General features: G+C 46.5%; 1 protein-coding gene across 2 annotated transcripts; it reads right to left on the minus strand.

The window, feature by feature from the left end:
* Positions 1–3866: 3866 nt before the first annotated feature.
* On the minus strand, positions 3867–26270 carry PRLH (prolactin releasing hormone). 2 transcript variants are annotated; one of them, XM_043504842.1, is made up of 3 exons: positions 25992–26270; positions 7662–7822; positions 3867–4667 (listed from the first exon to the last, which is right to left on the minus strand). In XM_043504842.1, exons 2-3 carry the CDS (start codon positions 7759–7761, stop codon positions 4504–4506), a joined length of 264 nt encoding a protein of 87 aa, XP_043360777.1. In that variant the 5' UTR covers positions 7762–7822; positions 25992–26270; the 3' UTR covers positions 3867–4503. The 2 variants fall into 2 exon arrangements, with proteins under 2 accessions (XP_043360777.1, XP_038278508.1); XM_038422580.2 differs by lacking the exon at positions 25992–26270 and adding an exon at positions 17094–17148.
* Between the last annotated feature and the right edge of the window lie 1138 nt (positions 26271–27408).

A 27408-nucleotide genomic window follows, 5' to 3' on the forward strand; every position in this document is an offset into this window, starting at 1 on the left:
TGTTGTAGACTAGGCGATAATCAAGATTTGTCTTCTACTTGTCCGGTAAGCAGTTTACTAACATATCTAACCTTGTTAATTTCAACACACTTATTTGTGAACTGATCACAGATGCCTCAATGCTAAGGGCATGTCAGGATTCAAAGATTATCTACTTGTGAATTGTCCCTCTGAAGAGAGGCAATAGTTTTAATGTGGGGGGGGGGCACGGATGCCAAGTGGATTCTCTTATGTCTGAGGAGCACAAAACAGCTGAAGGGACTTTGCTCAGGTTTACTGAATTTTTTTCCTAAGTTCCACTGGAGACCAAACATGGAAACTTTGATCTGAAAAGGCACAGAATCAGGAGCTTGTGAAAACGGACTTTAACTGAAGCTATTTTACCACCTGAACTATAGCATTTACACTGAAGCCAACGGTGCAAGATAAAGCCAGTATGAGATGTACTGTTGATAGGAGTACTGCACCTGCATTGAGAAAACACCCCTGGAATGGAGGGTCTACAGGGTATTTGCTATAACCCTTGCTCAAGACTCAGTGCGTTGGTTCAATAAAAAGTAACAACACATTTGGAAAGTGCAGTGGCTCATTTCACTGTAGCTGTAGCAGACACCAGCTAGTCTCTGGTATTTTAGGAGGGTGAAGTCATCCACTTGTGCACATATGCTTACAACACTTCATATGATCTCACCTCTAGACTCATACTGTTGCTTATATACATAGTCCCACACCAGACAGACTCATCCTGGGAAAACCTTCATAGAGTTCCATGGCAGAAGTGTGCCACATTTACTAGGTTCAGCCCCAGCTGAGTCACTTCGCTTCCATGGTGGTGGGTGTTCTACAATTGGTTCCTGACAAAAGGCAGCACTCCCACACTGAGGTGCTGCATCTTGCAGCTGGTTTTAAGCTTCATTTGCAAAGGTGTCAATTGTATACGAGCTTCTCTTCTACACGTAGAGCAGGGAAAACTTTCCAGCTTGCTATGTCAGGGTGTAATGAATTCAGAGGCCATCACTGGCATCTGTTGAGATACAGCAAGGTGGGCCACCTTGCTATTAGCATCAGACATAAACTCGAGTACTACAGAAAGTGCTACTAGCTGCCCTGGCCTCAACACAGGTGGCATGGGAGGTTCTCCTTTCTCCGTGTGGTGCTAAGAGCACTTTCTGTAGTACTCAAGTTGGCATACTGTGGGGCCATGTGGGTACCACAAGGAGCAAGGGGGTATCTGTTTTGATGGGGGCTAAGAGGGTCAGAAGTGGGGACCCCGGGAGCTGAAACCTTGGGCTTGGGTCTATACTTTGCCTATGCACTGATCTGGCTTTGGGAAGTGAATCAGCCCTCCCTCCAGCATAGATCCGTCAGGCAGAATCCATCATCAACATCCCAGGCAGCTCAAAAACAAACGGGAATGTAGAGGGTTATCTGAGAGGCTCCTCAGGAGATAGGCCACCCTCTAGCAGGAGCAGCTCACTGGTGGTTGTCTAAGAGGCTTTCCTCTTAGGAACTCCTAGGCTACTTCCTCTTCCTGCATAAATACCTGCCCTGTTAAGCCCTGGTGGAAGCTGGCTGCCTGTAATTGGCAGGCTGAACAGGGCCTGGCTCCCTTTGCAGAAAATTAACCCTTTTCCTATCTGATTGAATGTGGGGCACATTCACCCCACCACCAGCACATGGCTGCAGAGTGCAGCGCCCCATAAGCCTTCTCAGACCCTGTGCTGTCGTTCCATTTGCTTCATGCCCAACAGCCTCACTGTGTGCAAGGCTGTCTGTCACTTTTGGAGGCGGAGAATTCCCCCCACCCGCTTCAGTGGAGAGACTCCTGAATTACACTGGTGGAGAAAGGAGAATCGGGCCCCTAATCTGCCCTTATGCCCTAGGTAATCCCAGTAAACTCAATGCAACTGCATGGGGTGCAACACAGCAGAACTGGGCCCGGAGTCCTTGCCTTGCCTTTCCTTTCCATGCCCTGGCACTGCACTGTTCATTATGTAGTAGTTGTTGCTTTCCCCAGCAGTGACTGTTCCTGCGGCAGGAGCTCAGGGCTGTTGTGCTTTCTCCCCGGGCTGCGTGGTGGGGCTCTCCACGGTCATTAGAAGCAGAGGCCTGTGGGACAGCTATCAGCACCCAAGTTGCTCCCCCCTCCTACCTGCTTCACCCAGAGGATGGAGCAGCCTGATTTTTTTTACACTTTTGTTAGCCCGCTGGAGGTTTGAAAGAGGCATCACACGGTGTGTGCTCTTGGTGGGGGGAGGAGCCCTCACAGATGGAAACTCTTCCATGCCAGTCCCACCAGCCCCTGGGCCATGGGAGCTAGTATCGAGTACTGCCCGTCGAGCAGTGCCTCCAGACCCAGCTCCACGAGTGGCTCCCAAGGTCTTTGGCAGCCCTATAGTTCTGATAGAGTGGCCAAATTTCTCATGTCTGAAAACTGGACCACCTGCCCCGCCTCTTTCCTGAGGCCCCGCCCCTGCCCGGCCTCTTCCCCAAGGCCCCGCACCCTGCTCCCTCCTCTGCCCCCCACCCGTTACTCATTGCTCTCCCCTTTCAACTTCAGTACGAGCAGCCCCAGGGGACTTGAAAGCCCCGCTCCAGCAGGCTGGCTGGGAGTGCAGGTCAGAAGAGCGCTGCAGCCACACGGGAGCAGCCAGGCAGCCCTGCTGGGGAGCTAGGACGCGGCCCTCCTGCACGCCAGCTTCCTGCCTCCCTCTGCGCTACCTGCCCAGCAGCCCCCTTCCTCGCCCGCTCGCACTCTCCCCGCCCTGGAGCCACCTGAGAGCTCGGCCAGGGGAAGCGTCGGCTGGCAGGGCAGCTCGGGTTCCTTCCCTCCCGGGGAACGTTCTATGCCTGCGGAGAGCCCTTACCCCACTCGCCGTGGGTCCCCCACTCTCTCTTCTGCCCCAGCCCCACAAGCCAGGCTCTGCAAAGGGGCCGCCTGCGGCCCGAGCTGGTGCGCGCGTGCTGCCGTGGGAGCCGCCACTTCAGGGCTGGGCAACAGGCTGCCACTTCCTCCCCCGCCTGCCGTAACCAGACTTTTAGTGTCCAGTACATCTGACCGGACTCTGCCAGGTTCCCTTTTTGACCGGGCTTTCCGGTCAAAAACCGGGCACCTGGCAACCCTAATTTCTGATTCTGTGCTAACGGCTGCTTATTGTTCCCACTGCCAAATGTGGCATGCGACTTGAATCCCCCTTTTCCAGAAGCACTTGCAGCTCCACTGAAGCCAACGGCACGATGCTGATTTTCACCAGCAGCGGCTCTGGCCTACTTCACAGTGTTTCTCAAGTAATGCAGTGTAGTGCAGCACTCCGTGCTGACTGCCGGTGGGCTGCAGACGGCAGGGTAGCAGCGGGGCGCTCAGCCCAGCCAGCTCAATGTGTGCAGCAGCCGTGCGTTGTTTAAAAGGAGAGCAGGAACATTGTACGTGGCAGTTTGGTGCAAATGGGAAATAAGCATCTTCTAGATTTTAAAGCCAGAAGGGCCTATTAGATCATCTAGTCTGATCTGACCAAGAGAGGCACATTGGATGCAGAACGGCATGGCTGGCTTGCAGTGAGTGACTAACAGAGGTGGGAATTAGAGATGCCAGCTCAGGCCTTGGCAGAGCAGTAAGTGTTTGTTGTCCTAGGATGTGGGTGGAACTGCACAGATGCACAATGGCAAAATGTCGGCCATCTGGACTGCTGCACAGCCAGCTGTGTGGGGCCTGCTGAAATGGTCATCTTCATTTACCTGTGTATTACTCCTGCTGGCATGACACATGGGTCAGGGGAGTAGGACCAGTTATGATTCCACCTGTTTTCAGATGGAGTCAGAATCCCGACTAAAAAGCTGGCTCCTTTGCCCGGTGATCACATCAAAAGACTTTATTATGCGGAAGAGAAATTGTTCAGGAAAAGACTGAATGCATCCAATGAAGTGAGCCGTAGCTCACAAAAGCTTATGCTCACATAAATTTGTTAGTCTCTAAGGTGCCACAAGTCCTCCTTTTCTTTGTTCAGGAAAAGAGATACAATCTCGGCGGAAAGTGATGCCACTCGGTTCTAAAGATCCTACTGCCCAAGAGAGTTGCGACAAGTCTGATACATTTAAAGTCACAGCAGACATGTGCAGAGCTCAATTTCTTGATTTTTTTATTATTATTTTGGTTTGTATAAAAGAGCCCATGTTCCAGGAAGAGAATTAACATGGGAATTTGTATTTCTTTCCCCCAGCAATTTTCTGGTGCAAATCATCTTAGACTGAGAGCAAAAGCCAGAAATGGGGGACAAATGGGGAACAGGGGAGAGAAAAAGAAAACACAGACAAGAAGGAAATTGTCTGCAAAAATACTGGAGCTATCAACTGCTGTTTGGTTTCCATACTTTATAGCCACAAAGATACATTGAAATGAGACCAAACATTTTAATTTGCCTAGAAGAGAGGCTGGGATATGAAAGAAAGAGAGGAGAAGGGTCTTTTCTTATCATCATTCAAAATTCATTCTTTGTCTTAGCCATTTCATTCATCTTGAATGGATTCACTGCTTTCTTCTAGAGGGAAGCAAGCTTGCCTGTGTCCATAGCCCGACTTCTGGGAGCTCTCCACGACTGCTCTCCTCCGGCCAAACCGTCCCACGGGTCTGATCCCACGCCCTGTGTACCAGGAAGGGTCGATATCAGGGTCTAGAAGGCAAAGGCCAGGAAGTATTTAGAACATGAGGCTGAGCATGTGTCACAGCCACCTTCTTGGGATTGTGGAGCAGGGACTTCCAGAGCTAAAAGCATGGGCTGGTCTAGCTGGAGTTAAAGCTCCATAGCTATGGGCTGTGATAGAATCATAGAATATTAGGGTTGGAAGGGACTCAGGAGTTCAACCCCCTGCTCAAAGCAGGACCAATCCCCAATTTTTGCCCCAGATCCCTAAATGGACCCCTCAAGGATTGAACTCACAACCCTAGGTTTAGCAGGCCAATGAACTGTCCCTTAGTGGCTCAGGCCCAAACCTGTAACATACACTTGCCAGTAGGTTGTACCTACCTTGTCATTGCCTGTGGTGAGCAGGTGGTGTGGCCTTTGCTTATTTTAAAATGACAATGTCTTTTGCACAATAATGAAGGAGGGAAGGGGGTAGCTTTGCAGAGGAGGGACTGGGTGACTCAGGGCACTGGGAATGGGCCATGTAGCCTTTCAGCTTGATGTCTCCAGTTCAAACTCTGCCCAAGTCAGTGTGTGGTGGTGAATCTGGCTCAACTTTTGAACCACCAATCCCCCAGGTTTACAGGTGGACCCACATGTTTGGGAGATGGCCAGTGCTGAGGAAACAGTGCGAGCTCGTGCCCACCTCTCAGGTGTGGCCAGCGCCCCACGCTCATGGGCTTGGCCTCACTGTAGAGTTAACTGGAGTTATAACACATGTTTTGCCTCAGCCCAGCTCCTCCCCAGACACACAAGCCCATCCCTTGAGCACCGCAGTGCTTTTCATTCATGTTGGCTGGTTGGCTGGTCTGGCAGGGGGTCCGGGCTACAGCTCGAGTTAGCACAACCCAGCGGCTGCTAACACAACCCCTGTGCAGTGTGGCCACGGTGCCTCTCGAGTCCCGGGTGCCCAGAAAGGACCAACACCTTTTTTTTTACCCTGCAATTCACTGTGAAAGACTCCGTAGAGAGGCTCAGAGCGGCGCTAGGAACCTCGAGCGATGCCCCCCGAGGTCTGGGTGCCCCCCATTCATGAATGCAGCGCTAGCGTGGACACAGCAGCTAGCCTGTTATTTGGCAGCGGGGCCGCACTCACTCGAGCTCGAGCTCTCTCGCTCGCGGAGTCAGCAGAGTGTGAGTAGCGCGAGTTAACCCTGCAGTGAAGACGGCCCCAGTGGTGTGCAGTGGCGTTTTTGCAGATGTGGCATTTCTGGCCACCCCTGAGTCTTGGGCCGAGTCCTGTCATAGGGAATGTGATGCCATCTGGTGGCATGTAGGAAATGAGTGTGGTGTCACAGGTGAGGCCCACGGGCCTGATCCTGAGGGTGTTGAGCACCTATTGATGGTAATGGGAGTTGATGCAGCGTCAGTTCCCTAGCGGATAGCAGTGTTCGCATCCCCAAAGCACCACAGTTACTGCCTTCCTTGGGACAGCCCAGGAGTGCAACCAGTCAATGGCAGTGGGGCTGAATTGCCTCCTCCCCACGCTGCAACCCTCTTCCCCTGTCTGGTTCCCATTGTGCCAGGCCTGTGGAGAAGCATAGGCCTCAATTCTCCAGGGACTGCCATCCAGCCCCTTTCACGGCCACTGCTAAAAACCAACAGCAGGCATCCTGAGCCACGCAGCACAAACAGGGCCTTGCTGGGGTGACGGGAACCAAGGGTCACCTTCTCGGCTTGAAGCGGATCCTTTGAAATCAATGAGGCACCGCTGATTCATAGCCGCTGAGAATCTGGCCCATGTGCTTTGTTCTCTTGCTCTGCAATGACTCACTTGAGCACGTGGGCCCCAGTCATCCTGAGACTGCCGACAGCATGGTGTGTCCCACCACAAGAGCACCAGGCAATTCCATTGGATCAAGCTAATTCAGGTGGGCTGGGGAGTCAGGAGAGCTGGGTTCTAATCCTGCCTGTGACCTTGAGAAAGTCACCGCCCCTGTGTCTTGTCTATTTATATTGCAAACTCATTAGGGAAGGGCTGTCTGTTATTGCCAGGGGTGTGCCTGGTACTTAGTTGTGTGCCCAGTGGTGCTGCCGTAAGACATGTGATAGGAAGAGATTTTCTGGACAGGCTGATTAAAAGCTGCAAGTTTTTAAGTTCAGCTGTCTGGAAAGTTCCTCTAGCACTTTCCTGGCTCATTGAACCTGCAACGCGGCTGGGCCAGGAAACTCCATCTGTTTCATTTTGTAGGCCTTGCTGGGGAGAACAACCTGGGAGGAAGGGGGTTAAAAGCTGTAAAGATTTGTTTTAGAGTGTCTAAAGTCCACTGCTAATAAATATAAAAGGACCGTTTTGAAGTCCAGCTCCTGGACTGAGCCAGAGCGGAGTGGCTGGGTGGGGGGGAATGGATTGGGTTGCAGAAGATGAGAGGGAAAATGCAGAGAGGCAGCAGGGGGAAGCTATAGGGATTTTGGAGGGACAAGAACAAAGCCTGGATAATAAAAGGACAGACAGCTCAGCCATCTCACGCTGCAGCCTTGTAGCCTGGTCGTAACCTGTAGTGAGCTGTAGCTCACGAAAGCTTATGCTCTAATAAATTTGTTAGTCTCTAAGGTGCCACAAGTACTCCTTTTCTTTTTGCGAATACAGACTAACACGGCTGCTACTCTGAAACCTGTAATGTTGCACATTCACAGGCAGAGGGCGCGACTACACAGAACTGAGCACACAGTGGCTAGCAAATATTACAGCCTTAATCTTTTCAAAAACTTTTGTTGCATTTGAACAACTCCATCTGTTTGGGGTCAGGTTGGGACAGGTCCTTACATGGGTGGGTGCGTATGTGCAAGGGGACCCTGCTTCTTCCATGCAAGGACCACGCCCAGCTGCGGTCAGTGTGCACGGGGAGGTACAAGGATCCAATTACCTGGGGGAGGGCAATGATAACGGGGGTGGGGGGCAGCATGGCCATTTGGGGCGGCTCTGCGCCAGTCAGCACCAGCTGCAGAGCTGGCCTGGCTGCTGCAGTTCCAGGGACTTACTCCTGATTTCCATGGATCGCTCGTGGAGTCGGCATTCGACTTTGGGCAAGGCTAGACAGATGAGCAGCAGGTACATGAAGCAGGCAGCCAGCAGTTTCATTCCCTTCAGCTCCCCCAAGGCTTGTGGCTGGTGCCGGAATTTAGCAAGGTGTGAGCCCAGCCTGCAGAAACAGAGAACAAGAGGGTTAATCAGACGGTCCTCTTGGGTGGGGGTGAGGGTGGTGTGAGCGAATGAATCCACTCGCTTGAGAGACACCCACTGAATAACAGGAATTACAGCTGTTCCTGGGAAACTGGAGGGTCTGTTCCATGGAAATGCCAACGTTTTGAAATGGGTTTTTGTTCCAAATCGAACTGAAAAGCTGAAATTTCCCGCAAAATAAAAAATTCCAAGATTTTTTAAAATTTGGGACCATCAAAATGTTTTGTTTAGTTAATGTCAAAACAATGTGCACTATTAAATCATCAATATTAAATACATTAAAATTAATGGTTTAATATAAAAGTCAAAACTAAATGAGTCAAAATGATGAGATCAAAACCGAAACACTTCAACATTATCGAAACAAAACAAGAAAGTCAAAACGGTTCATTTTGATTTTTTATGCATTAAAAATGTTGTCAGAATTGATACATTTCCACAAAACAGCTGGACTTTGACAAAACTGCATTTTCCAATGGAAAAAAGATTCCCCTGAAAGTGTTTTGACCAGCACCAGTGGGAATAGATGCATGATCAGCATTGTCAGCCACAGCTTAGTCATTCAAAAATCATGAGTCAGGTCCCCCTAAATCATGAGCTCATGATCATAAGATATATATATATATATTAAAATTTATATTTATGTTTCTTTTTATTTGCCAGTCTGGTTTCTGAGCTGTTACAGTGAACTTGAGTTATATTTTCAAGCTTTTCCCCTTCAGCCAGCAGGGCGAATAACTATTTTTGATGAAAGCCAAGACTCTCCTGCGATCTCTGGATTCAAACACTGGGGCTTTAAGAAAAACATGAAATATTGCAAGTCCCATGATAAAAAAATCTCGAGAGTTGGCAACACTGTAAGCAATGAGTGAATAGTTGCCTTTTTGGAGCTGTAACTAAACATGAGACCTAAACTTACCTGTGAAACCACACACAGATGTACACACGAGCACCTCCTCTGCGGGCATGTAACAGGCTTGGGTTCTAGATTCTGGGGCTAAGCCAGCCCTGAGTACAAGCGGAGCCTCACCTGAGTGGATGCAGGTTATTTAATATAAGAGGCAGCAGGACACGGCAGGTGTGTGGCTGGTTGAGAGGGAGGAAGGAGAAGGAGCAGAAGGGCAAGCAAGGGAGCCAGAGGGCTGAGAACTGATGGCTTTGGGTACAAGACTCTCTGGAGGGCTTAAGGGACCAATAAGAGGGGGGCTGCTAGAGGCAAGACATTGCAGCGGCATGCCTGGCCAGAAGGGGGCGCTTGCACGGCAGCAACACTATAGGGCAGATAAGGACAGTGAAAGGGCTGCAAGCTGTACCACCAGAGTGCCACATGCACTGATGTCTTGAGCTGATACCTGCATCTGTGACATGGATCCAAGGAGCTGGCTGGGGTAGAGGCAGGCAGTGAGGGGCAAAGGGGAGCAGTGGGCAGGCCAGCATTGTCCCATCCATTTGCATTGCTCACGGCAGAGATGTAACACAGCCAGGGCTAATAAGTTTCTGTTGCCCATCCGTCCGTAAAGCCGCGGAGTAGCTGCTGGCTTTGGAAGGCCTGGCAGTGCAGCCACTGGGGAGATCCATGGCATTTGCTCCCTCCATCAGAGGCGTTTGTAGAAGTGAATGCCCTGGGCCCAGAATTTTGAGAGTACTCTGCTCTGGAGATGGCTGAGCCCTGCACCAAAAGCTACATATTTTGAAGGCACCAAAGACCATAAAATCTCTGAGCCCTCGTCATCTCTGACCTCAATCCTGCAACCTCCTTTCCTGGCCTCCCTGACAGCCAGATCAAGCGCCTCCCATCCGAGGGCTGAGATCACCTTCTGACCTTTTAGCTATGACCACATCACCCTGCTTCCCTGCAGTCGGTGAAACGTCTTGCTCTCACTGTTAATGTCTTTCCTGGCTCGGCTCCTTATCTGCGCTTCTTTTTGTCTAGGTCTGCTGCCTCCACTCTGCCGATGATGACTACTTTGTTGGCCTGTCAGTCCACTTGTCCCATGCTGTCCTGGTGCAGAGAGCTCCAGTCCCAACTAGCCTTCAGAACCGCCACCCCGGGGCTCCTTCTCCTCAAGGCCTACTTGTGTGTCACGAAGCCCACTGGGAAGTGACAACTGCTAATGGCTCGGTAATGGACAGTGGGGATTGCACTGAGTATTATGTGCATTTGTTTACATCTCATAATTTATTTGAACTTATAAGAAGACTCACACCTATCCACGGTGCATATTCATCGGCTATGCACCCTTCAGTCACCGTATCTGTTGTTCCATTCCCTCATTCCCTCACATTGTTTGCTACGCTTGCTCAATTGCTTTTGACGTTGTCTGGGTGTGTCTTGTCATAAGTTGGGCCTTACCCTACGAGCGGCTGTGTGTGACCAGAACCCTGCATCCGTGTGGAGCTGCGGCATTGCGTGGCCAGGGTCAGGACCTCAGACCGAGCTCTTCTGGGCATGGTTTGTCTTTTACTGTGTGTTTGCCACAAAGGGGCTGTGATCTGATTGAGTGCCATGGGCACATAAAGAATCCAAGATATCTCCTCTGAACACAGCTAGAGGCATCTCAAGATCTTAAGGATCAAAGCACAACTCTCCCTCTCTGTCCATCTCCTGCTGTGCTACCTGGAAAAGCTTGAAGTCAGGGAACAACTGCAGCCAGTATACAGTCCTAAGATCACTGTCAATTCCCAATGTGTGTAGACTCAGACTTTAAGGCCAGAAGGGACCATCACGATCATCTAGTCTGACCTCGTGCACATTGCAGGCCCCAGAGGCTCACCCACCCAATTCCTGTAATATTTGTGAAGCACCAACAAAGTGCTTTGCCTAAAAATAAAATACCCCCTCCTCTGTTTATGTTTCTGCCCTCTTCTCTAGGAGCAAAGGGTGAACTCCTGCCCCTCTGGCCATGGTTATTGAAAGTGGGAACAAAATGGTTATCCCTTTCCATAAAAGTATTTCAAGATTTTTTTAAATTTTCCCATCCTGACTCAGGATGAGAAGTCCAAAATCTCAAAAATTTCCTGAACTGAAAATTTGAAAAAAACAAAAAAACCCAAAAACCAGTTTCGGCCAATCAGCATGTTTCACTTTGATCATTTCAGAATGTTTTAGTTCAGTTTTGACCCTTAATTTTTGTAACTATCACTAGCTGAAATTTTGAAATGAAAAGTTGTTTAGGAATCAGAACTTTTCATTTAAAAAAATGTTAAAACGAAACATTTTGAACATTTTCAAATAAATGTCAAGTCAAGAAATTAATCATAACTGACTTTTTCACATGATAAATTTTGGTTTTTCACAAATCAGCATGTTCTGATGAAAACCACTGACTAAAAAACATTCCCGACTAGCTCTGATTGCTATTTCTTTTTGTACAGTCCTTGGTAAATGACAATAAGACATTGTAAGAAAAGAATTGCTTTGAAACACTTCCTGGTCTATTACTTCTGTTCATTGTTATTTTCTATCCAAGTTACTGACCTACTTAAAACACTGAAGTAGTCCAGAAATAGACATATGTCTTCATCCTAGGAAATAAATGACCAAGTAATCTGGCTGCGTGAGGAGTCAATGCAAGTTTAAGTGTTCATTGTAATCTACAGTCTCAGTGGAAAGTCCTAATACCTTGTTAATTCTTTCCCTATCACGTTAGAGAGGGCATTTTGGAAGCCATTTCTTATTGATGTTAATAAAAAGGAAACTCGGGCTGTGGGGGCGGGAAGGCAGGCTGTCATTTAATGAAGCAATGGTTAGAAAAATATAGGGAAAAATGTAGCGGATCCAAGATATGGCCCAATGAGCCCACTGGCATGAATAAGGCAAGCAGAACTTGAAGCTGGGTGGCGTAGTGGTGAGACCATTGGGCTAGGGCACAGAATGGGTCGATTTCTGTTTTTGGTTCTATCACTGACCCTTGCCAGTCCCTTACTCTCTTTAATTCTTACTTTCCTGCCTGTAAAATAGGCATAACAATACTTCATGAAGTCACGTTCTGGGTCTTAATGAATGTTTGTTAAGCACGTTGAGATCCTTGGATGATGGGAGGGGCTGTATACCGGCAAACTATGGGCTTGGCTACACTTGCGAGTTAGAGCGCATTAAAGGAGCCCCAGGCGCCCTAGCTCACTCCCCGTCCACACTGGCAGGGCACTTAGAGTGCTCTGACTCTGCAGCTAGGGCGCTTCTGGTACTCCACCTCGGCGAGAAGATTAATGCTTGTTGCGCCTTGGCTGAAACGCCCGGGCGTCAGTGTGAACGAGGTGTTGCATTACTGCGCTCTGATCGGCCTCCGGAAACGTCCCATAAGCCCCTGAAGTCAAATGGCCACTCTTGTCATTGTTTGGAACTCGCTGTAGGAATGCGAATATGCCCTTTCAAAGCTCCGTTTCTGACAGCCGGCTGCTTATCTGCTCTGAGACAAAGCAACCATTAGTGTGGAATGCTGTGTGTGTTAGAGAGAGGCGGGGGGGGGGTGTCTGCTGCTGTCTGAACTTACAAGACAGCATGCTGACATGTTCTCAGCCCCCCCAAAACCCACTCTCTCTCCCCCCACATTCACACAACACACTCCCTGTCACACTCCACCCCACCCCACCATTTGAAAAGCACGTTGCAGCCACTTGCATGCTGCGATAGCTATCACAATGCACTGCTCTCTGTGGCCATTGCAAGAGCTGCTAATGTGGCCACGCCAATGCGCTTGTTCCTGTCAGTGTGGACAGACTGCAGCGCTTTTCCTACTGAGTTAAACCAGCCTTCGGAGAGCACAAAGCGCTCTACGTCTGCAAGTGTAGCCATGCCCTATTGTTCTGAACTATGCTATTAAATCCATGTAAATGGATACCATTAAGGTGTTCTGTGAGGATGGCTACCTGTTGAAAGCTGTGCATGGGGAAGGAGCCATGTAGTTCCCAGTAACACCAAAGACAACTGTCAGACTGACTCTTCCTGCACCCCTACATCTGACACTGCAGACACTGGCGCTCCAGGGCCTAGCCCAAAGCACAGTGGGAGTCTTTCCATTGATGTCAGCAGGCTTTGGTTCAGGCTCTTAGTGGGCACCCTAAGAATGGTTTCAGGTGCCTTAGTAAAGGGCTAGAAGTATTAACCCTTTCAGTACTTTTTGGTATGGGTGGCCAGAATCACCAGTACATTCCTGTTGCTTTGTGCTGCAAAGCGGCTGAAAGCCTGTTTAAATGGCCAGTGAAACAGACTTACAGATGCTTCAGTGATGCAAAGCAGATGGAGCTTACAGGGGAAACTGGCCACAGTGTCTGTCTGCAGAGAAGGTACATGTGTTGTCCTATGGATTTACAGGGTGTGGCTACATTGCACATCAAGCCTGGGCTTGAGCCCAAACCCCTTTCCATCTGAATACAAATCAGTCTGACTTGAGTCAGCAAGCACTCAGGACCTGGGTCCTAGGATCCTGCTAGAGGGAGGTCAGAGCCTGTGACCTGAGACCCAGGTCCAAGCCCAGTCACTTTGCAGTGTGAATGCAGCTCCAGCCACAAACCTGAGTCAGAAACAAGGTCTGTGTAATGCACTCTGGACATGTTAGCATGGTTGTAAGACCCAGGTCCAGCAACTCTAAGCGTAGATTTACAACGCAGTGTAGACACTCAAGTGCGGGCTTGGACACATCAAGTCCATAAGCCCAGGTCTATGACTGTCTATGACTGTGTTGTTAGGGGGCTTATTCCTTCATCCGCTTACTTCCCTGGTCCTTCTCGCATGAACAGAGAGCAACAATACCCAAAGTCCAAAGGTGCAAACAATTCAATGTTTATTGGGGAGAACTTCCAGCAAGTATGATTCCAGTTTCCTTCCTTAGTGTCCCCCTTCCCAGCTCTGACACCACAGAGCCTTACCTGTGTCCCTATTCTCATTCCCCCCCTTAGCAAAATAGGATTCCAGTTTCCCCACCCCCATTCCCCTGTTCCCATTCCCCCCCCCACTTCCTGATTGACTGCAGACTATATAGTAAAACTTGAGTTCTGCTTAGCTATACCTTAACCAATTATTTTACTGGAATTTAACTAACCAATCCTAACATATTGTAATGTGATTATTTAACCTATTATATCCCACCACCTTAATTAGTTTACATGCAGCAAAATTAATTATACAGCAGACAGGAACAATCACAGAATCAGACAGAGATTAGACAGACAAACAATAGGGAAATGGGGACTACAGTGATAGAACAACACAGAAATGAGGATTTCACACCCCAGCTATTGATAAGTGAGTTCTTGCCAGACAGGATGCTATCAAACTAAGTTTCCTTTTACATTTTCTAGGCACTTCCCTTTCTCTGGAGGTGACAGGCACTATCGGGACAGGATTGTATCCTAACAGCCCAATAGCACCTTATTTCAATGTGACTAGTTTGGAATGTGAGGAGGTGACCGTTCGCTTCCCAGCTTATGGCTGCCTCTGTTGCTTAGCCAGAGATTTTAGCCTAAGAACAGGGCCTCAGACTGTCACAGTGAGAAAAGGCCTTATAGAGTCAGACAGTGATACTGATTCTCTCTTTTGTACCTCTAGAACTAGCTGAGTGATAAGAATACACCTAAATTCTTAGAGTCTAGGCCTTTATAGACAGGCCTGAATATCTATATCCTAACACATGTATCCCCTGTAGCACCAGTCTGGTGCCTTAGGACTTGTCTATGCTTGAAATGCTGCAGCAGCACAGTTGTTGCACCGCTGTAGCGCTTTGGTGTAGACACTACCTGTGCTCCCATCGGTGTAGTTAGGTTGATGGTTTCAACTGAGAGGTGGTAGCTAGGTTGATGGTTTCAGCAACCTAGCACTGTCTACACGGGAACTTAGGTCAGCTTAACTACACCATGGAAGGGTGTGAATTTTTCACAGCTCCTGAGTAACATGAGCTGGGTTGATCTAATTTTCTAGTTTAGACTAGCCCTTAATTGCCTCCTCCTTATTTCTCTGAATCATGAACCATTAATCCCTGTGAGCTGCAGGAACACCTCTTTGGGAGAGCAGGATCAGTCCCGTGACAGAGCCCTGACTCTCATACCTGTAAGTGGCAGAGCCATCAGTGGATGCTGAGGCCTAGACTGGATTTGCGTTTACTCCTATGCCTCCCACCACAGAGCTGGTGTGTGGTTTCAGTTTCTTAGTGTGATTTACTCTGACCAAGACACATAGCCCTTCCCCTTGCCAGGAAGCACCCTGAGATTCCCGGTAGAAACAAAGTGAATCTGTTTGGAAATCTCTTAACAGAAAGGCCAGCTGATTGCAGTTATAGTGCTACTAGCAGGCTGCTTAGTTTGAACCTTTTAGCAGCAAATATCCAATGGAAGGAAATGTGCTAATCTTTATAGACCTTTCTGTCTATCCACACCTGTTCTTTCCCGCTGGGCTGTATCACCATTTATCGCCTCCTTTTTAGCTCTCATGATTTCTTTCCTGCATGCGGTGATAATTGTGCATGAAGTTATGTACCCGCAGCTGTGTGCATTCAATTTTAAAATGTGGAATTCTGTGCTACATATAACAGATGCATTCTGGCACCTTGAGAGAGACGGACTCTGAGCACTGAGGCTTCTTCACATCCTTTATGGCACAATTTATACTGTACTTCTTACGTTCTCATTTAAAGCGATGGCATCCATGCAGCCGAACATACCAGGCTTGGGAGTCAAAACTCCTCACTAATGCTTCTCCAGGCAACGGGCACGCTCTCACTGCATCGCCCTCACCAATCAAGTAGCATCTGGCCATTTAAAAGACTGCCACTGGAGCTGATGCACTATGAATGAGAGTTGGACCTGGCTGCAGGTTCTGCGGCATTTGTCCATTGCCCCATTTAGTATAAAGACAGACTTTTGGGCAGTCCACACCCCACTGCTGTAGGACGTGGCCCAGGGACACCAGTTAACATGCCGCTGTTTAGGTGGTAACTGAATATCAGTGGAAGAACAGCATTCCAGCCCAGCCCATTTCTAGTTTCTACCTCTCCTGGGATGTTCAAGTGTCATATATTTGACCTCTCAGTAACAGTGATGCCACCTGTGGCTGTTATAGCTTGAGCAGAGTGCTCAGTTAAATCAAACGGCAATCTCCCCCTGCAAAGTGCTAGACCTGAAAATCTAAGCCAGGCTCTGAAAATCATAGGGCTTCTTACATCAGCAATAAAGATTCTGCCATCAGGGTGTCCAGAATTTGGCAGTACTGCCACTGATGCAACAGACAGAAGAGAGTCCACCTTGCTCTTCCAGAGCTGGCTCAATCTGCAGTGGGAACTTCATGCAAAAACTGGGTCAGTGAAGGAAGCAGGTGTGACTTAAGACACACACGGCACAGTTTTAAAACTGAGTGCACGCAGCTGCAGGTGCGTAACTTCGTGCACAATCACCACCCTTGCGGGTGATCATAAGATCCGAACCGAACACATTTTACTTTTTTATAAACTTCCCCTTTTTTTCCCCAATTGGGTTTTACAAGCTGTTTCATGGGTCTTAAACAATGAGGTTAATATTTGAGTATAAATGCACAGGCTAGACGCCAAACACGTCCAGTGTTGTTTTCTTCTGCCACCTGGAATTCAGGAGCCAACTGAGCATATACAACCTACAAGGGATGAGAGGTATTGTTTAAGAAGTTCTTAGCATCAGCTGCAGACTCATACAAAGTCGGTTTTACTTTGCAGGCCTTTTGAAAATTCTAAAGTGCAAAACTGAATCGACGTAAAATACCTGTTTTGCCATGCAAAGCAACATTGTCGCTGCGGTCATAGGTCAGTAATGGGAAAACAGAATTAGGAGCCATTTGGATAGAAGCTCAAAGGCTCGGACTGTGTATGGACACTTGCCTTTCATTGCACACTTTATGTACTTTCAGCAAAGAGTACTTTATGCGAAATGCTGTTTGCTGAAAGTTTAAGAACTGCTCACATGGATGTATAGTACACAAACATTCATATGCAGAAACACACACACTAAAAACGTCAAAGATGCTAACAAGCACATTTCCACAGCACACAAGGGTCACTGCATGAAAACACCTAGCAGCGTTCCCTAAGACAACACATCACACAAACAAACAATAAATGGATGGAAAAAGCAGTGGATTCAATAAAGGTGCAGTTCAAACCCCTTCCAGTTTACTTCTGGCTTATTTTGCTCTCTCTCTGCTTTCACCAGGATGCCTTTGCCTCGGCCATGTGTGTGTGGATGGCACACAGACCTGCTAAAGTACTTACTGTGTGTCAAGCCGGAGTTCTGGAGTGTGATGCTGCTTCCTTCCTCCAGTGATTGGGCTCTGTGAGCCAAAGAGCCCGTTTGCCTGTTTTATGCCTTGCCTTAGTGCTGATGTCACAGAGAAATCCAGCCCTGGACAAAGCCAGGGCATTTTCACGTCAGCTCCCCTCCCCATAACCCATTATGTTAATTTTTATCAAATCAAGAAAGAGATTTTCATGACTTATGAGGGCGCTTATTTTATCTTGAGGTTCGAATATTTTCTTCATTTGGACAAATCAAATAGCCTCGAAATACGCTAATCTTTCCTCCATATATTCCATTATTTCCTGTGTAAGGAGTTGGACTGTTGGATCATATTAAAGAAGTTCTGTATTAAAATCACAAATGAGTTTGATTCTCCTTAGTTTAAATTCCAAGGTATTACTAATTAAGAGGTCTCTTGGTTTTTCGTAGTGTTTCTGTCCCACTCTGTGTGAAACTTGCAAGCTGCTAATTGTGCTAGTACATTCTAAGATAGAGTCTGTTCTCAAAGCAATTCTTTGTGACAACTATTCACACAGAGAGAGACTCAAAGCAATACTCTGTAACAACAGAAACAGCACCGAGAGACTCCCCGCCCTTTTGTTGTATTCATCTTGCTTTGTTAACAATTGTGATTAAAATAGAGATAGAGGATATATGTGGATGGATGCTTGCTGTGAATAATAACTGAATGATCAGGGAGGTGCTGGCCTAAGAATCCAGTGTCCATGGGCTGAAGAAGGCATCAAGTGGAAATAACCAGAGGACCTCCAGAGGGCAGACTGGAATCCACCCAACAGCCTCAAGGATGGGAGAACCAAAGAACCAAGATAACATCTGGCAGCAAGGAGCCGTCAGGAATGTGCCATCTGTTGATTGATTCAGCAACAGCATGATGAAGCAATTCCCATAGACTGGCATAGGAAGAAATTCCTATAAAAATGGACTCTAGAAAGTGAGAACTTTGGGGTCTGATTCTGCAAACCAACTTCCAGGAGCATCAGATGTGCATCTGACAAGGCCCTGCTCCCTTCTCATGTCCAGGCCACCTGGCTGGTGGCTTGGCATGAGCAACTCTAAGGCTGGTAACTATGATAACAACCTTGCAGAATATGTGTGTGTGTGTGTGTGTGTGTATGAATGAATGTGTGAATAAATATGAAATTGAATGGAATGTTATAGCTATAACTAACTGCTTACTGTGATTCTTTCTGTATTCACAATAAATGAGGCTTTTTGCCTTTTCCCCTTTAATAAGATCCTGCTGGTTTTTATTTTATTGATATAACATTTTGGTGGAGAATTGCAAAAGGGGGAATATTGGTAAAAAATCTCAGTTATTGTAAATATTGGTGTGCACACCGCCAGCTCTATTGAACTAGGCATTTCCCTTAGTTTAACCAGACCTGCTGGCCTCCGGGAAGGTAGCAGGGGAAAGTGTATAAAATAAGCTATGATTTCAGAATCCAAGTCCTATTGTTCACTGAAGCATCAGGGGCAACAAGAAGGCCTAAGGGCCAGGCAGTGCTGCTCACTGGAACAAGGAACAGCAGGATCAGAGAATCTAGGCTGTCACTCACTGACCTGTGCCAGGTGTGACGAGGAAATTTGGCAAGCTACAATTTCAGAATCTAGGCTGTGTCACTCACTGAGTAACACCAGGAGTGACAAAGAGATTGAAATACCCGTGTTAAGATGTTTAAAAGAAAACAGGGTAAGCCAGTTCCAGGGGGAGGAATGGAGTCAGAAGGAACTCCAACCTCACCTTTTGTTAAAGAAATTACACCTTTTAAACAAATCCTTCAAAAATTTGGGCACAGTCCTTGGACTAAACAAGCCCTAGCTGATGTCTGCACTATTTCGGACCTAGAGGATAGATTGGCTCAGTACATCCTCATATACAAACCTTCTAGTGCTGCCAAAAGAGATGCAGCAGCAATTTGGTTGTTGTGGGAGGCATGTAAGGATTCTTACTTCCGCTTGTCTTCATGTAAAGAGGAAAAGGCACAAAGGAAAAAGGGAGCAGACAATTGGAAGGTGCTGCCTACAAATACCCAAAGTCAGCTGAAAATAGTGAAAGAGGCACTCCAGGAATGTAAAAAGAGAGAAAGATTCCTGGCCGACCAAGCCAAAGCCTCTGAGAAAATTGAAAGAGAGAATCATGTGCTCTAAGGTATGGTAAAGAAATTAACCTTGAAGCAGGGCAGAGCACCTGCAAATCATAGTCATTAATTAAGAGTCTGAGACAAAATTGGGCTTTGCCTCTAAACAGGTAGCAGCCATTACAGCGTGTGAAGGGGGAGAATGTCCTATGTAGGGCACCTCCAGGCATAATTACAAAGAGAAAAGAGAATGAAAAAGTTAACTCTGCAGAGGCTGGAGGGAATTAAGCAGCTAAACTTTGTGAAAATTTTAAAAAGAAAAAGTGTTAGAGGAAAGATTTCAGAGTAGCAGCCGTGTTAACCTGTATTCGCAAAAAGAACAGGAGTACTTGTGCCACCGTAGAGACTAACAAATTTATTTGAGCATTACCTTTCATGAGCTACATGATCTGAGCTGTAGCTCACGAAAGCTTATGCTCAAATAAATTTGTTAGACTCTAAGGTGCCACAAGTCCTCCTTTTCTTGTTAGAGGAAAATAATTCTTGGTTTCTTTGCAGCCATTCTGAAGGAAAAATGGGCCCTTTTCTACAGGAATATCTGTAAATTAGCCAGGCAAAAATAAACTATCTGATTAAAATCATTTGACTGGACAATTTAGTCAAATTTGCTAAAAGAACATAAGGGGGTTCTATTGGAACTTAACTGCCTCAATGTATAAAGGGAATGTAAGATGTAAAAAACAGAGCAGTGTGGAAGGAAAAGAAAATGTGTATGTATCTATCTGTGTGTGTGTGTAAATATGTAAAGTTCTAAGGACCAATTGTTTTTGTTTTAAATAATGCCACTAAAAATCCATTTGACTCTTTAATTCAAAGTTGCAAAACTGACAGACCTTTTTGCTAGACACAAGTAATTAGTGTTGTTTGGCTTTGGGATTTGGCATTTAACCCTTAAAAGGTAACTCAATGCTTTACAAAATTTAAAATGTTTTTAAGTTGTGGCTGCAGCAGGGCAGTCAAAATCAGGAGAATAGAAAAAAAAAATTCTGGATTCTTTTTGTTTAGTTGGTTTTTGTTTGTTTGTTTGTTTTTGTAACAAAATAGCAGATGAGAGCTGTGGTAAAAAAAAAAAAGAAATTAAAAAACACCGTGCCCCTCTGAAGCAACAGCAGGGGTGAGGTGCACAAAACAAAAAGAAGCGATGTTAGAAACACTGAGTCTTAAAATGGCTCTGAGTAATCAGACTGTCACTTTGATAAAGGTACATGAAAACTCTGTAAGCAAAAAAAGAAATAGTTACACCTTATGTAAAAATTGATATGGATAATGTTATAGAAGTTAAACTATGGAAGGAATCAGAGTAGCAGCTGTGTTAGTCTGTATTCGCAAAAAGAAAAGGAGTACTTGTGGCACCTAAGAGACTAACAAATTTATTAGAGCATAAGCTTTCGTGAGCTACAGCTCACTTCATCGGATGCATTCAGTAGAAAATACAGTGGGGAGATTTATATACACAGAAAACATGAAACAATGGGTGCTACCATACACACTGTAAGGAGAGTGATCACTTAAGATGAGCTTTACCAGCAGAAGAGTGTGCGGGGGCGGGGGGGGAACCGTTTGTAGTGATAATCAAGGAGGGCCATTTCCAGCAGTTGACAAGAACGTCTGAGGAACAGTGTGGGGAGGGGGGAAATAAACATGGGGAAATAGTTTTACTTTGTGTAATGACCCATCCACTCCCAGTCTCTATTCAAGCCTAAGTTAATTGTATCCAGTTTGCAAATTAATTCCAATTCAGCAGTCTCTCATTGGAGTCTGTTTTTGAAGTTTTTTTGTTGAAGAATTGCCACTTTTAGGTCTGTAATCGAGTAACCAAAGAGATTGAAGTGTTCTCCGACTGGTTTTTGAATGTTATAATTCTTGATGTCTGATTTGCGTCCATTTATTCTTTTACATAGAGACTGTCCAGTTTGACCAATGTACATGGCAGAGGGGCATTGCTGGCACATCATGGCATATATCACATTGGTAGATGTGCAGGTGAACGAGCCTCTGATAGTGTGGCTGATGTGATTAAGGTCCTATGATGGTGTCCCCTGAATAGATACGTGGACAGAGTTGGCAATGGGCTTTGTTGCAAGGATAGGTTCCTGGGTTAGTGGTTCTGTTGTGTGGTGTGTGGTTGCTGGTGAGTATTTGCTTCAGGTTGGGGGGCTGTCTGTAAGCAAGGACTGGCCTGTCTCCCAAGATCTGTGAGAGCGATGGGTCGTCCTTCAGGATAGGTTGTAGATCCTTGATGATGCGTTGGAGAGGTTTTAGTTGGGGGCTGAAGGTGATGGCTAGTGGCGTTCTGTTATTTTCTCTGTTGGGCCTGTCCTGTAGTAGATGACTTCTGGGTACTCTTCTGGCTCTGTCAATCCATTTCTTCACTTCAGCAGGTGGGTATTGTAGTTGTAAGAATGCATGATAGAGATCTTGTAGGTGTTTCTCTGTCTGAGGGTTGGAGCAAATGCGGTTGTATCGTAGAGCTTGGCTGTAGACAATGGATCGTGTGGTATGATCTGGGTGAAAGCTGGAGGCATGTAGGTAGGAATAGCACACCACACAACAGAACCACTAACTCAGGAACCTATCCTTGCAACAAAGCCCGTTGCCAACTGTATCCACATATCTATCCAGGGGACAACATCATAGGACCTAATCACATCAGCCATTGTTTCATGTTCTCTATGTATATAAATCTCCTCACTATATTTTTCACTGAATGCATCCAATGAAATGAGCTGTAGCTCACGAAAGCTTATGCTCAAATAAATTTGTTAGTCTCTAAGGTGCCACAAGTACTCCTTTTCTTTTTGCGAATACAGACTAACACAGCAGCTACTCTGAAACCTGTCATATTAAGATAGAGTCTCTGAGCTGCTGATGGTTTTAAATCCAAAAGCAGGAAGCGTCTGTGAAAATGCAAATTACCTAAATGATAATGGAAGGAAAGAACTAGCAGCACAAAGGAGCTGCAGATAAAGGACATACCTGGTCAGCAAATAAATTTGTCTAAATAAAAGGCATGGTATAACAAGATAATTTTAATAAATTTAATGATAATAAGTACCCCTGTAACAATGTATAGTGTGTAAGATTTTTGGAAAAATCCTTTAAGGTCATATGGTAATGATGTTTCTCAGCTATTACCTGTAAATAAACTTAAAGCTTAACACAGCAGGAAAAACATTCTAAACTTGGTCTGCTGTATAAGAAGGAAAACTGAGGTACCCCACCTCATGTATTTAATGACTAAACAGTGGGATAATTTCCCCATAACCCTTAAAAGATAGAAGCCATTGAAACCTGGCCTGCCTATAGAACAAAAACAGGAAAATATGGGGATAATTCTTCTGTTTTGCCTGCAATCAGCAAGGGTATTTGTAAAAGAAACATTTTAAGCAATAATCTGCCACCCCAAAAAGGGGTAGAAACATGTTCTTTTGTCTTTCAGAAAATCAGGAAAAGCTGAGGCCAGCTGAAGAGCAACCCAATACCATGAATCTACGATCACAATAGAAATTGTGTTTTATATTCTGTGTTTTGTCTTGTCTTGTTGCTAGCACTGTTGTGTGTTTAAAAAAAAAATACTGCAGACCTGCAGGTAATTAAAAATAAATTAAGCTCTCTGCCCCAGCTACAGGACAGCCTGATACAAAAACAAGTACATGCCAATGTAGACTTGGTCCAAATTGGTCTGGGTAACCTAAAAGCCCGATGGAATCTTTGGCAATGGTTGAAAACTACCACATGGCTTGTGCATAAGAAAAAACTGTCCCCCCTCAGTGGTTAGAGGGGTAATTCCCTACTCTCACCTAGTCTCTTACAAGTGTAAATATTATAGACAACAGAATAAGCATGTGAAAAAGTTGTTTGGCCGACCCTCTGTGCTAACAATCAATTACTCTACAAATGTTAAACCTGGGTGTGTTCTTATTCCTTAGTGCTATATAATGTCATTCTAACCCAGAGTTCCCAGCAATCTGATTAAGGCAGTGTCAGGGCTTCCAATGGACTTGAAATTGAACACCTGTTCTAGATCGATTAGAACTCAAGAGAAACAGCTGCAAAACTTGGTATTTGAGTCCTCAGCCCATCTGGGAGATTTTCCAACAGACAGATATAATAAACTCGTCCTCTTCCACCCAGAGCTATTGTCGGGCTCAACAGGTAGTGATCAATGGCTCCATGTCTAGTTGGCAGCCGGTATCAAATGGAGTGCCCCAAGGGTCGGTCCTGGGGCCGGTTTTGTTCAATATCTTCATTAATGATCTGGAGGATGGTGTGGATTGCACCCTCAGCAAGTTTGCAGATGATACTAAACTGGGAGGAGAGGTGGATACGCTGGAGGGTAGGGATAGGATACAGAGGGCCCTAGACAAATTAGAGGATTGGGCCAAAAGAAATCTGATGAGGTTCAACAAGGACAAGTGCAGAGTCCTCCACTTAGAAAGGAAGAATCCCATGCACCGCTACAGACTAGGGACCGAATGGCTCGGCAGCAGTTTTGTAGAAAAGGACCTAGGGGTTACAGTGGACGAGCAGCTGAATATGAGTCAACGGTGTGCCCTTGTTGCCAAGAAGGCCAATGGCATTTTGGGCTGTATAAGGAGGGGCATTGCCAGCAGATCGAGGGACGTGATCGTTCCCCTCTATTCGACATTGGTGAGGCCTCATCTGGAGTACTGTGTCCAGTTTTGGGCCCCACACTACAAGAAGGATGTGGAAAAATTGGAAAGAGTCCTGCGGAGGGCAACAAAAATGATTAGGGGACTGGAACACATGACTTATGAGGAGAGGCTGAGGGAACTGGGATTGTTTAGTCTGCGGAAAAGAATGAGGGGGGATTTGATAACTGCTTTCACCCACCTGAAAGGGGGTTCCAAAGAGGATGGATCTAGACTGTTCTCAGTGGTAGCAGATGACAGAACAAGGAGTAATGGTCTCAAGTTGCAGTGGGGGAAGTTTAGGTTGGATATTAGGAAAAACTTTTTCACTAGGAGGGTGGTGAAACACTGGAATGCGTTACCTAGGGAGGTGGTGGAATCTCCTTCCTTAGAAGATTTTAAGGTCAGGCTTGACAAAGCCCTGGCTGGGATGATTTAGTTGGGGATTGGTCCTGCTTTGAGCATGGGTTTGGACTAGATAACCTCCTGAGGTCCCTTCCAACCCTGATATTCTATGATTCTATAGCCACATTGGAGTCTGTTGGTATTAGAAACTTTCCAAAAAAGTATTGCTTTCGAATGTGTTTGGATTTGCAGCAACCAGAGCTTTTGGAGGTACAGCTCCACAAAGGTGTTGAGGTATTGACTTCAAAGGGAGTTAGCTGCTTCATGACCTTTGAAGGTATGGGCCCAAGTGCCTGCACCTAACAGGCTCGGGCCCTGAATGCTTAAAGCCTTTTCAAAAGAAGAAACGTGACCAAGAAACAAACTCTGACAAAATGCTGAGTGGGGTTCTGACACTAGGGGAGACAGACTGATCTGGGGTGCTGAGTGTTTCCTTGGCACAGCGTCGGCTCACCCTCTCTGTCTGGTTTGGTGCACACTTAGACTAGGGGTTCACAAGCTCACTTCAGCTCACCTAGGTTTCGGACATAGTGCCATGGTCATTGGATCAGCTTGCATGGTCAGGGGCTCCCCTCTGTCTCCGGTGTTACCATGCTGGGGCAGTCTAGTTGCAGGGAAAAAGCCGAGGAAATTAGCCCAGGAGGATGGACTCAGGACTCTAGTACTGACTAGCAGCCTTGCTTCTTTGAAACAGTGATGGAAAAGAGGTCTGCCTGTGAATCTTCTTTTAGCAAATCATGCTGGGAAGGGGAGGATTCTGGGGTCCTATCAAATGCAAACTCTTCTACTTCGCAGCTAGTATTGGCTGCTGCTATGTAATTTCTACTTAAAAAGATTAAACTGGACAGAGAAGAAATTTGGGAGCAATCTCACACTTGTCTCTCCATTTTTACTCTGACTGGATTGCAGTTAGCTCTGAAGTAGCCACTCATATTATGATAGAAACTTTCAAGGCTTAAAAAAATGCCAACAGAGATTAAAAAACCCAAACCAACCATAGGACGCTTGCAAGAAATGCTGTGTTACAGGGCTGCTGAGCTGGGCAGTGTGTGAGGAATTTGAGGTCAGGACTGAACCTTCATTCTGTCTTAGTGCTGGCCATTAGAAGCGGGGAATGGATGCTGAATTGGTGGAGAAAATGCAGCACAACATCCTGTCATCTAGCACCGCCTTCCAGGGGATTGACGGAGATGGCTCAAAGCTGGGAATAGTAACAAACGAGGTGTTTGGAAAGAATAGCAGAAATGAGCTTGGCATTTAAAATAAGGTGGCAGCTCCAAGACACTGATGCATTCAGATGCACTTGCTGCTCCTGGGATGACTTGGTTCCTTACAATTGCCGGCTTGAAGGGGCTCTGTCTGCTTCTCCCAGAAATGGCTTGACCCCTTGTGCAATTATGCCTCACGGTCAGCTCGTGGCCTTATGGTTTCTGTTGGTCTAGTCGTCGCAGAGGGGGCCCAGCTGCAGACTCATCACCCCATCCTGCTCCAGTTGCTCCCCCAGAGCTTGGCACTACAAAGGAATGTGTGTGTGTGTGCCAGGAGGGGGAAATGGGGAGCCCTAGGCCCACACACTCCATTGGGTCTCAGCCCAGTACCCTGAGGGTCTCTTAAAGTGTCCAGTTACTGACCAGCCCCAAATTATGTCACTTCCTACTCATCTGGAGCTCCTCAGTTCAGGGCACCATCGCTGGCTTAGCAGACTTCCCTCTGTCTCTGTGTCCAGTTCAATCACTCCATCTCTCTTAGGCTTTCATCTCCCAAAGGGGTGGGGATGGGGAGGAATCCAAGTCCCTGCTGCTGGAGAAACCCTCACAAAGCTGTTGCCACTCCTGGCAAAGCTCTCAGCACCAGCCTTGTTGCCTGGTGCCACATGCAGCTCATTCCCCCTTCCCCTGGGCTATCAGTGTCCTTTTAAACTCTTCCTCCACTGGGAGCAGGCTGTGCACCTGTTGCAAGGCAGGTCACCCCTCGTCCAATACTGGATCAGTGAGGGGCCTGTAGACCCCATCCCAGTGAACACCGTATTCCCCCCGCCCCCAAAGCAGCATGGGTTAACAAAAGCCAAAAGAGTACAATGAAATAAGAACAGCTTCTACAAATATAAATATAGATTTGGGAGGGGAAGGGTGTTGGGAGCGAAAGCTCATTTAGCCCCGATACAGAGCCTGCTGGGACTTTTATGAATCTGTTCTGATAACATTTAACAGCTTAAGCTTAAGTAGAACAATGCATGTGTAAGGAATTGCAAAGTAGTCAAGCTTAGTGCAACAGAGTAATCATGTTTGTGAGGCCCAATGAAAGATAAAGTAATTACAGAGCCAGAAGACACTGATTTGAACTAACTCCAAACCTGGGAGGGGAGTTAACATGAGGCATGTATAAGAAAAGATAACAAAAAGGTATCAATACCTTGGTGAAACAAATGGAAGCTGAAGCTGTATTGTCCGGTACTGGAGGCATGTGTGATGAAATCATCTTGATGAGCTGCCCACCTGTGAGTAATTGAGCGCTGCTTACTGCGTGGTTTGCCTTAATCAAGATCTGTTAGACTTACTGGCTGAGTAAGTGAAACTCTCTATCCAACAAGGGGGAAAAATGCTAGAGAAGGAGGCCTGTTAGTATATGAAGCGGAGGGACAAAATTAAATGGTTGGGATATTGACTTCCTTTGGAAATCTGTCCTCAGCAAGAGAGACAATGAGAAGACATTTGGGCAATTAATAAGAAATGCAGACGTTATAAACATAAACAGCAGGTTCTACTTAGTATCAAAGTACTTCCAAATAGTTAAAATTGCTCCTTCTAACGAGGCCAGTCCTGCCGTCTGCAATAATGATCTCAGGCCCAGCGTTGCCAACTCTCATGATTTTGTCGTGCGAATCGCAATATTTGGCTTTGCTCTTAAAGCCTCAACTGCTGGAATCCAGTGATTGCATGAGAATCTCAGCTTTTACTTATTGTTTGTCATCCTTGTGGTTGTGGGGAAAACCTTGAAAATGTAAGTGTAGTCCTAAAGGGTCAGAAAGGGGAAGACAACCCCTCCCCCCTGTCCCAAACCCCAAGTTGATTTTT

Source organism: Dermochelys coriacea, chromosome 11 (genome assembly GCF_009764565.3).
Source record: "Dermochelys coriacea isolate rDerCor1 chromosome 11, rDerCor1.pri.v4, whole genome shotgun sequence".
NCBI lineage: Eukaryota > Metazoa > Chordata > Testudines > Dermochelyidae > Dermochelys > Dermochelys coriacea.

What these genes read in the sequence shown, in the direction of transcription:
- PRLH (XM_043504842.1), bottom strand. Translation starts at nt 7,761, where the DNA reads ATGAAACTGCTGGCTGCCTGCTTCATGTACCTGCTGCTCATCTGTCTA. An exon ending in GCGATCCATGGAAATCAGGA is followed by an intron (nt 4,668 to 7,661) that starts GTAAGTCCCTGG and finishes TTTGCCTTCTAG; the next exon opens with ACCCTGATATCGACCCTTCC.